Here is a 10857-nt window from a genome sequence, read left to right as displayed (position 1 = left end):
GTGCCGTGTGCCTACTATTGTTTAATTTGCTGATTGGTTGATGCTGAGCTAGCTCCTTGCAGAAAACACACCCTGCAGTGTCGTCATGAGATGTTGCTATCCTCCTCTTGGGCCATCGTCACCGATTGATAGATAGATAGATAGATACACCTTCCTACCAAACCCACATCCGATCCTAGATAAGTTTTCAGTTGCTAGATTACTCCAAGAGATGTCAACACTACCCTTCTTTTATAACCACAAGTAGCAACGCAATTAAGAACTATATTGCAGCTTAATCGATGGATTCAGATTCATGAGGGAGGCAAAGAAAACCGCAGGGACCACAAACCGTACTATGAATCGCGCTCCGACATGAGTATATGACATCGTCGCTAGCAAACATGAGGATCGGGCTGGTACATATATATGGGCAATAATCTTTTGAGCTGATTAAGAAAAACTGGAGCATAGAGCTAGCTTCTTTTGCTGGCTAGAAAGAAGTGCCATGCATATCAAAGCAGAAACAGGAAGGAATTCTCAGGATAACAGAGTTTCAGGCTTTCTAGTGGAAGCTTTCAGCAAAGGAAGAAACTCTGCCAACCAGCAACCACGCTAGCTAGCTAGACTAGTAGTATTAGGTTCTTGTTAAGTTCCCTTCGAAAAAATTTTTAGAACACTGTAGCACTTTCGTTTGTATGTGATAATTATTGTCTAATTATAGACTAACTAGTCTTAAAAGATTCGTCTCACAAATCAAGCAAACTGTGTAATTAGTTATTATTTTTATTTATATTTAATATTTTATATACGTACCACAAGATTTGACGTGACGAAAAATTTTAAAAAGTTTTTGGATTTTGAAGAGAACTAAACAATGCCTTAGCCTAACCACTAGCCCACTACTACAATGATGAAGGTGATCGAAAGCGGCCGGAGCAGATAGCATGTCGTTGTAGGCTCCATGTCGACATGCGGAATTGCGGACATGGATGGGCAGGTCAGTCCACGTCACGTGGGTGTATATTGCCTTGCCTGTCGTTCTAGATTAGCGGCGACACGGCCACGTTGGGTGGAGCCTGACGAAGCAACAACAGCCTCTGAAGGTAAAGTTGAAAATGAACGGAAAATCGCACTATTATTTTTATATTTTTAGACGAAATAGGAGCAGAGCCGAATAGCTGGGAGCAAAAACTGTAGCAGGATAAATGGTTAAAACAAGCTGTAAGCGAAAACTTAAAACGAAACATGTAAGTCGCATATGATAGCTCAAATACAGAGACCAAAGTGTAATACCAAATATGAAATATGGACTGACTAGTGACCAATGACCACATTACAATACCAAACATCCATACATCACACAAATATGAATTATCCAATACATCACAGGAGACAAGAGACATGCCACATCACGTGCTCATAAGACACAAATAGGCACACAACAATACAACAATTGTTCGCACATAAAAATTACAGTAGTCCAACAATGCTCATACGGACGGACATAACAATACTTTCCTAGATTTATGAAAAACGGGATGCAAAACGGGAATATCCCAGTAAAAAATAAGATTCTGCAAATACAGACGGACAAACGCTCTATCATTTTCGATCCCGCTCTCGTTTCACTCCGTCGATCCCATTTACCTCTATCCTGTAAAAAAAACAAAAACGAACATAAAAATATAGTATACAGTTGGATGGAAAGGGACTTCTCGCGTTCGTTTTCAACTTTACCCCTAGACGACCCCCAGCCTTGTATGAACTTTAGACAGACGCAGCTACGCTGCAGAGTTCAGTTCACGATCACTCGAAAGGGCGGGCGCGACAGTTGTTCAATTCAATCTGCAGGCAGCACGTACAGAAAACGCCGCCGATCCGTCTCGGCATTTGTTGAGCAGAGTGTAGAAACAACGCAAATGCATGCGCAGCCGCTAGCTAGGAGAGGCCAGGAGGCAAGTCATGGATGGCGACACGAAAAACGCAGCGATCAGTTGGAGCGTCGTCCAGCTAGCTAGGTAGCAAAGTAGTAGCAATGGACGGCGGCGGCGACGCTGTGCTGACGGTCGATGGAGATGGCCACTGAAAGCAACCGGGCCGCAGAGACGAACAACGAGGCCGGGTGGATTGCTTTGGCTTGCCCGCATGGAGTTCCGTGCTGGTTTACCTGCAGTGCACCGCGAGAAGAACGATACAAGGTGCCCGTCCTGGTCAGTTGTCACGGTACGTTAGCTTTTTACGTTTCCATTCATGACACTGATCGATCGGATCGGCCACCCATTCTGCCCAACAGTAGCAAGACGACGCACCGGGGATGAATAATTGCCATTTTGCAATTAGTGGTACCAGGGACAGGGCCGGAGAGGGACGGTGGCAGCGGTGATAGATTTTGCATGCGTCCGATCCATTAGGACATGGACCAGAAGCAAAAGCGTAGGGTGGGAGACACATGACACGCGCGCGCTCGAGCCCACGGCACACGGCAGGCAGTGGTCACTCACCATGGCAAAAAAAATGCGACGAACCACCTCCGGTGGACGGGAGTAGTGAGTACGGGACCTGGTCGACGCGCGTGGCCACGATGTTTATCCACAATGCTTTGTCGCTTACTACATCGGGGTGACCACTCACCCCATCACACGCCACACCTGATCTGATTTCCGCCCGATATTTTCATCGGGGTTGAGGCCTCGTTTAGTTGCAAAATTTTTTACAAAATAGAAATAGTACCATTTTCGTTTGTATTTGATAAATATTATCCAATTATATACTAACTAGACTCAAAAGATTCGTCTCGTCAATTCCGACCAAACTGTGCAATTAGTTTTTATTTTCGTTTATATTTAATATATTTAATACTTCATACATGCGTCTAAAGATTTGATGTGACGGAGAATCTGAAAAATTTTGTAAAATTTTTTTAGAACTAAACAAGGCCTGATATCTAGATAAACAATGCAAGCCGAGCCGGCCACTTGCAAAATTAAGATAGATACGACATATGACACCGGCGGATAGCTAGCTTTTGATGATGAGGACCCAAAACCTAGGAGGAGTAAGCAAAGCAGTGGCCAAGACGCAACGGCAATGATCCGGCCAGGTCGTCGGTAAGGATAGATAGATAGATAACGCGGCGGACGGGACGACGAGTGCGTGCGTGGCTCCGTGCGGGCGCGCCGTGTCCGCACCTCCGCTTCGCAGCGCGGCGCGGGTGGCGTGGCTTCTCGAACCGGGCGGCAACTCCGGAAAGGTCCTGCTGACGACTTGCCGACTCGCGGGTGGGCGTGGCCTCAGCCTGACACAGTTGTTTTTTAAAACAAGAGTTTTGTGAGCAACTTTTTCATTAAAACTGAGCTGTTTTAGAAAGTTATTTGCAAAACAGTTTCACCAGCAACTTTATATATAATAAGAAAGAGAACATTAAATAAGCTTTTTTCAGCTTTATTCTAATTCATATATCTGTGCGAGAAGAAGAAAAATAATTTTCTCCATGAATCTGTTTTAAAAAGAATATTTGATAAAAAAAAGTAACTTACAATAACTCATGAAGTTAATATAAGTTGTGCCAACACCGTCGGAGTTTGGCGCCGCCCGGTGTGGTGGCTACCGGCTATCCCGTATCACGGCGGCGTGGTGGCTAGCAACCGGCTATCCCGTCACGGCGGGAGGCCGCGTCCACACAATCCATAGGTCTGTCACTGGGATGGTACCAGTGGCCCAAATACCAAACGCGCAACGCCCCCGGCGCGCGGCCTGCTGCTGAACACGTCGTCCGCCGGTACCGTCGTTCCCACTATTTTCTCTGCCCGTCACTAGCAGCGCTTGTATTGCTCCGTTGAAAACCGGAGGAGCAGGAGATAAGTTAGGCAGTAGTACGTTGCTGCAGCCTCTGCAGTACAGGTTTGTAAATTTCCTTTACAAAATAAATACTACGATCGAGACATCGAGTTCGTGTGCATGTGCATGCCATGTACAGTATGTAGAGAAAGGCACACATTCCTTAGGGCCTTAGGGGCAGGGCAGAGCACGTGTGTCCCGGTTGTTTAGCTTATCTCAATCAAACCAGGCGAGTGTTTAGTCATGGATAGGATAGAGCTGGACAAAAGATCTTGTGTTTGGTTGCTTAGAGCTTAGCCTGATTAGAGCAACTCTAAGAAACTTCTTATATGTTTTTTTCTAATATATAGGAGTAGATAGCTGGACAAAGGATCTTGTGTTTGGTTGCTTAGAGCTTAGCCTGGTTAGAGCAACTATAAGAAACTTCTTATATATTTTTTTTCTAATATATAGGAATATATATTTTGGTGAAAAATACCCCACCTCCAACAGCCTCTTTAATTAGATACATAAATATAAACATCACTTATTTTAGATTTCTCGCTTGCTAAAGATAAAGAGCGAGGTTCTCTGGAGTGCACACAAAGTATAGAAAAACTATTGTAGTGTATAAAGATATAAAAACGAATTTTACTTAAATGACTCTCCAAATAATAATTTGGTGAGTAAATTTGAGAAACTCTTGGCAATGCTCTTATGTTTATAAACTCGTATTTGGTTGTCTGTCTTCGTGTATATCCATATATATCTTCTCTGTTTGGATAGTTTATATCGTAATAATGACAAATATAATCTCCATCGGCATGTCTGGTCTCTCTCTCTCTTTTCATCAGAGAAGCGGAGCACCTGGGAGCTCATCGTCATCCAGTTTAGAGATGGCTATAGGAAAATTCATGTCCACATCCCATTCCTCCTAGGAGGAAAAATCTCTGTCACCATCATCGCGAAAGCTCGCGGTAGAGATTTGGTTCATGAGGCCCCCACATGGAATAATCCCCACAATGATCAATACATCACATAATATATGTGGCAATTTGAAATTAATATAAGGTAAGCGATATTTTTTAGCATAAGTGCAGAATTGATAAAACAACAATGTACACATATAGTCCATCATTAACACTCTATTGCACATACACATAAGTATATACTACACGATGAATATATCACAAATTCTAGTGATATAGTGCATATATGAAAAATGGAATGAGGATCACGGATACCGAGCAGAGAATCATTCTAGGAGGCCCATCGAGGATGTGCTTTCGCTTGTTCAAAATTGGTCTATCTCTCATCCCCTACTAGGGGATTAAGGGAATTCCCCTTGGAAAATCAAGGATCAACAATGTCAATATATCTAATCTAGATGTTATCCTCGGTTATTAGCAGCTTGAACAGATCCCTACACAATGATGGATCAAGTGTCTGTGCAAGGACGTCCAACTAGTAATCGCACCAAACTAAGCTTTCATTCTCATATCAACAATTGCTTTAACATGACTAAATCCAACCATCTTTAGAATCACATCATCCATGCTATTCACTACATGCATATCCAGGATCCATTGCTTAGAAAGAACATATACACAAGTTCAACTTCACATGAAGAATAGTCAAGTTACACCACACATTGTTCAACACATCAATTCATGTTACTCGTATTACTACAATAGAAGTCTAATTATACAAAAGGTTAAAGTACATCTCATGGACCATGCCACATCCATGGGCTATGCCTCTCACATGGGCTACGCCATCACTCCTAGTCCACTAAAGGATTTAGGGCATAAAAGTAGCCATAAGTCCATGTCATCTCACATTCAGAAGCTAAAGCACACGAGTGTACTTCACAAGACTTGCCTGATATAATAAAAAAAAGAATGTGCATTTACGCCATAGCAAGATATAAGGTGGCTTGCATAAAAGTATTTGTGCATAAAGTAAAGGTTGTCCGCAATCTACTTCTTGGCATAGCAAGTAGTTTAGTAAGAAGCATAAACTACTTGGCATAAGGTGGATGATGTGGACAACTAAATATATGTAGTGGATGGTACTGCTTAATAATGTGAATAGCTTGAATGAAGACATAATTGCATGTGATTGTGGGATGTGCTAATGGAAGCTAATGTGGATAACATGTGCGGCAAGATAGAATGTTATTTGAGAATTGGAAATATAAGAGATATAGATATAGATATAGATATAGATATAGATATAGATATAGATATAGATATAGATATAGATATAGATATAGATATAGATATAGATATAGATATAGATATAGATATAGATATAGATATAGATATAGATATAGATATAGATATAGATATAGATATGCATAATCTTTTTTCTCTATCCCTAAGATGTATGTGTACTACTTATTTACTATTTGTCCATGAAATGGTTTGCCTGGATGTTCCAATTCTTGAGATGGGTAGGAATGGACAACAAGAGGTGGAAATGGCATGGGTGAGGACATGAATATGATGTTTGGTTTGAGGAGCCACACCATCTTAGATGAGGTGGTGCATCATGAGTCCATTCCTCATACTAGTACTAATAATTAGCTTGTGAGGAATAAGGTGGTGATGCATCAACCTATTCTATTCCACAAACCAAACAAAAAAGTTGAGTGTGTAGTTGTTGGGCTAGCTCATTCCTCAAACCAAACACCCTAAAAAGAATCGAACAAAGAATGATATCAGGTTGCACAACCATATTGAAATTGTTATTCCCTGTAGTATGCCAATATCAAGTAATGATGAGTCTCATGTATGTGTTCACTTTCTAGTTCATCTCGTGTTGCCTGGCCACCCCACTAGTTTCCTAAAGCACCCAAGTAACCTTTGATAATCATATTCTTTTTGCCATTACTATTAGTTGTTATGCTTGTTCACTTATGTCATATTGGGTAGGTTTATTTGGTGATGATGACAAAGAGGAATTGGTAGTTGGGGTGAATACAATGCTGAAGCTTACTAAAAGGTTGGTAGGCAAATCAGCGAACTCTAAGAAGCACAAAACAACTAGAAGATGGTGGAAAAAGTGATGCTCAAGACAACCGAAGACTGTTTCTTTGTTGTTCGAGCAATTTACAACTGCAATACTTTCAAATGTCGTAGTTCCCTTTGTCGTGATGCTGGCTTTTGCGTACTGTTGTTTGCTGGCTTTTTTGTTGTGTTTTTGCTCTGATTGTAAGAAACCATTCTAGCTTCTGCTCTAGGTCAAAAAACTATGTATCCAATTTCTGTTGTTTCAATGGAAATGGGAGAGATCCCTCGATTCGAAAAAATACTTCTTTTGTCATAAAAAGAATATAATTTATATTGGGACAAGTCAAACACATTTTAAGTTTGACCAAGCACCTTAGCTTGAACTACCGGCATCGCCGCACTTGTCGCCTTTCTTGGTTAGTTGGACTCTCCTATGACCTATACCGGCATTACACACACGCCCTACACTATCCCCCCAAATACTCTAGGGTCGAGAATTGGGAGTGGCGGACGACAGAACACCAAGAGTCTCTGAGTTGGAAATCGTTGAATCGGTATGAAATGAGAAAAAAGGGAAGGGTCCTTGGTGTTGGTCCTACTTGTCTTTTTCTATTAGGCTATGTTGAAGCTGACTCGTCAGCGGCTCAAGTTGTGAGTTTCACATCGTCTTCAACATCCCAATATATCTAGCCCCTCATACAAGCGTGCATCAATGGAGAGTTCAGCGACTCCATTCGGGTGCATCCATGGAAGAAATTTGAAGAGGAGCCTAGGGCAAGGCTTCACGATACCAACGATAGTAGGAGGGCTCGAGCCCCACCTGTTCCACCACTAGATCAGCCATTGATTATATAACCAAATCTCCTCTTTGCTATTATTTTCCTGCCATGAATCTACTGTCGTATCCATTCCATCTCGTTCTGAATGTCTTTGTGCAATGCGCTTTTAAATATGGTCTGTTTGGTAGTGATCTATTCTAAATTTAACATTGTTCAATTCTGAACTTTTAGCATTGCAGGTTGTTCCCACTGGATCATTTTCTTATATATAATTTCCTAAATTCATATGGGTTTGTTTAGGCCTTGTTTAGTTCCCAAAATTTTTTGGATTCGAGCACTGTAGTATTTTCGTTTTTATTTGACAAATATTATCCAATCACGGACTAACTAGACTTAAAAGATTCATGTCGCGATTTACGGACTAACTAGTTTTTATTTTCATCTATATTTAATGCTCCATGCATGTACGGCAAGATTCGATGTGACGGAGAATCTTGAAAAGTTTTTGGTTTTTGGGTGAACTGAGCCCTTGTCGTTTACCCTAAAAACCAAAAAGTTTTCAAGATTTTCTGTCATATCGAATCTTTCAGCACATGCATGAAGCATTAAATATAGACGAAAATAAAAACTAATTTCATAATTTAACTGTAAATCGCGAGACAAATCTTTTGATCCTAGTTAGTCCATAATTGAATAATATTTGACATAAACAAATAAAAGTGCTACAGTAGTGAAATCTAAAATCTTTTCGCATCTAAAAAAGTCCTTAATCTCGGTACAGACTTGGTAGTTGAGATGTATAGCAGTAGAATAAACATATACGAGTAGTACAATACACGTACTACGCGTGTAAAACTAGGCAGTGCGCACGTAGGAGTAGGAGTAGGAGCAGGCCAGGAGCGTGTCCTCTCCGCCGGGCCCGAATGGATCCAAATCCGTTGCCGCGCAGACGACGCGATCCGGGGGCCCGGAGGGCAGCGGTTATTACAGCGGACCGGGCGGGAAGGGCATCGTCCTCATGTGGACCCAGACCAGAGCCCCGGGCTGCGCCGATGGCTTGTGGGACCGTGGGGCCCGCGAGTTGGGTTGGCGGAGGGATTCCCGGGCAGCCCCCTACCCGGCCTGCCCGCGGGCACCTCTGACTGACCTCTCGCTCGCCGGCTATAAAACTGGCGCCAAGGCCTGGATACCGCAGTTTGCCGCTCTGTGACACTGCTGCCGTCCTCTTCCGCCGCCGCCGTCGTCGTCTTCGTCCGTAGGTAGCCTCTCCACCCTCCTCCCTCTCTGCTGTCCTAGCTTTAATCTTATCTACTAGGATAGGAGTACTCCTGATGAGATGAGATGAGATGAGATGCTAAGAAATCTTGCTAAGGCCTTGTTTACTTCCTAGAAAATTTTGCAAAATTTTTCACATTCCCTATCACATCAAATCTTTAGACGCATGCATGGAGTATTAAATATAGACGAAAATAAAAACTAATTGCACAGTTTGGTCGAAATTGACGAGACGAATCTTTTGAACCTAGTTAGTCCATGATTGGACAATATTTATCAAATACAAACAAAAATGCTACTGTGTCTATTTCCCAAAATTTTTCGGAACTAAACAAGGCCTAATATGTAACATCACTTGCTTATATTATCTTACTCCTGAAAGTGAATCTTGTGCAAGTGCAACTGTAAGAACTGGAACGTCACTGACCGAACGGAACGGTGCCTGGGTTCGTCCACTGATGAATCCTGAAATTTTCGCTGTGCTGTTGTTCGCTGCGTTACGCATAAGGATTTGCTCCTGGATTTCTATTTAGTAGTGTTTTTTTTGTCGCATTTATTTTTGCGGTTTTCCTTGTGGATGTTGCTCGCTGACTGATGGCCGGCCTTACGCTCTTTCTTTCTCTTGGCATCTGCAGATCAGAGAGGGAGGAAGAAGAACCGATCGATGGCGTCCAACTACGTGGACACGACGGGCGAGGAGGGCAGGTTCCACGGCCCGCACAGCCACAGCAGCAGCACCACCCCGACGGGCGCCGCGGCGTCGCCGCGCCACATGCGCCGCAGCTTCTCCTCCGCGTCCTCCGGGAGCCACAGCCACGGCGGCGGGGGCAAGTGCGTGTGCGCGCCCCCGACCCACGCCGGCTCCTTCAAGTGCCGGCTCCACCGCACCAACTCCCAGGGCCACGGCCACGGCCACGCGCACCCGTCCCCGCCGATCTCCCCCGCCGCCGCCGCGCCCGCGCAGGGCGTCCCGTCCTCCGCCTCCTCCCGCACCGTCGAGGCCCAGTAAGTGACGCCGCCGCCGCCCGCGGAGCTGCTGTCGTCACCGAGGCGCAGGGATACTTGTCGTGTCAGAAGAAGGGAGCCTATTAGTAATTCCCCTTGTTGTGATCCGCGTTATCGGAAGAAATTTTTCTTCTTCTCTTCGCTTTTGCCTCTTTTTTTTTTCCCTGCTCGTTTCTGCGTGGGATTCCCTGCTTTCGTGATTCTGAATCTCTGATTGCCGGCCGCCGTGCCATCCTCCTTGCCAAGATGAGACTCCCCCAGGCTCCTCCCTGTCCCTGCTCCTGTCAACTGGTGAACTGGATCCTTGATTTGGGAGACGGTGAAACTGGATGCCTATGTAATTAATTGCCTCTCTTTACCATTCTACTACTATTTCAAGTATGATCACCCCTTGTTGTGAAATCACTGGAATCTGATGGTCTGAGAGGAGATCCTTTCCAGATTTCCTTGTGTGATGTGATGGTCTGTCGTCTGTTGTGCGTCGATTGGGCAGTTTGAGCAAGCTACTACTGCTACTCCTCGCTGTGTTTGCAGCCTCTATTGGAAAACTTCTTGCTTTTGGTAAAGAGTTGGTACCGTACACGAAGATCTTCATCAGTGGCAGTTTGGGATCGCCCATGTTCTAGAGTTCTTGAGGTGAGGTGGAAGGTACAGGTACAGCAGCTGGAGCCTTGAAGGCGAAGAGGACGACGTGATGTGGCTTTCGCTGGTTGCTAGGTCAATTCTCCCCAAATATTATGCCGCTTCGAATTTATTGTTGGTACTAGCTTTGAACTTGACGGATTAAGATGGGATTAGGATGCGATTTGGACCGGACCTCTCTTTGTCTTCTATCGGTGGTCCACATCATCCATCGACTGGGGCACACGCACACACAGTCGAGTCGAGTATATCTGACAGAACACGCAAGTAGATTCAGCATTTTCTGATCAAAAGCATCGCGGGGACTAGCAAAAAAAAAAAAAAAAAAATCCCTCCAGATGAGT

General features: G+C 43.8%; 1 protein-coding gene across 2 annotated transcripts; it reads left to right on the top strand.

Annotated features, from left to right (window-relative positions):
• Positions 8741 to 10261, top strand: LOC8059610. Of its 2 annotated transcripts, none has more exons than XM_002453870.2 (2): positions 8741 to 8850; positions 9502 to 10261. In XM_002453870.2, the coding sequence occupies exon 2, from the start codon at positions 9531 to 9533 to the stop codon at positions 9873 to 9875; it is 345 nt and encodes a 114-aa protein (XP_002453915.1). In that variant the 5' UTR covers positions 8741 to 8850; positions 9502 to 9530; the 3' UTR covers positions 9876 to 10261. The 2 variants fall into 2 exon arrangements, with proteins under 2 accessions (XP_002453915.1, XP_021313855.1); XM_021458180.1 differs by having other exon boundaries at positions 8761 to 8846.

Source organism: Sorghum bicolor, chromosome 4 (genome assembly GCF_000003195.3).
Source record: "Sorghum bicolor cultivar BTx623 chromosome 4, Sorghum_bicolor_NCBIv3, whole genome shotgun sequence".
In the NCBI taxonomy this organism is placed as follows: domain Eukaryota; kingdom Viridiplantae; phylum Streptophyta; class Magnoliopsida; order Poales; family Poaceae; genus Sorghum; species Sorghum bicolor.
Note: the sequence above shows the minus strand (reverse complement) of the source record. Positions and strands in the feature narration are given on the sequence as shown.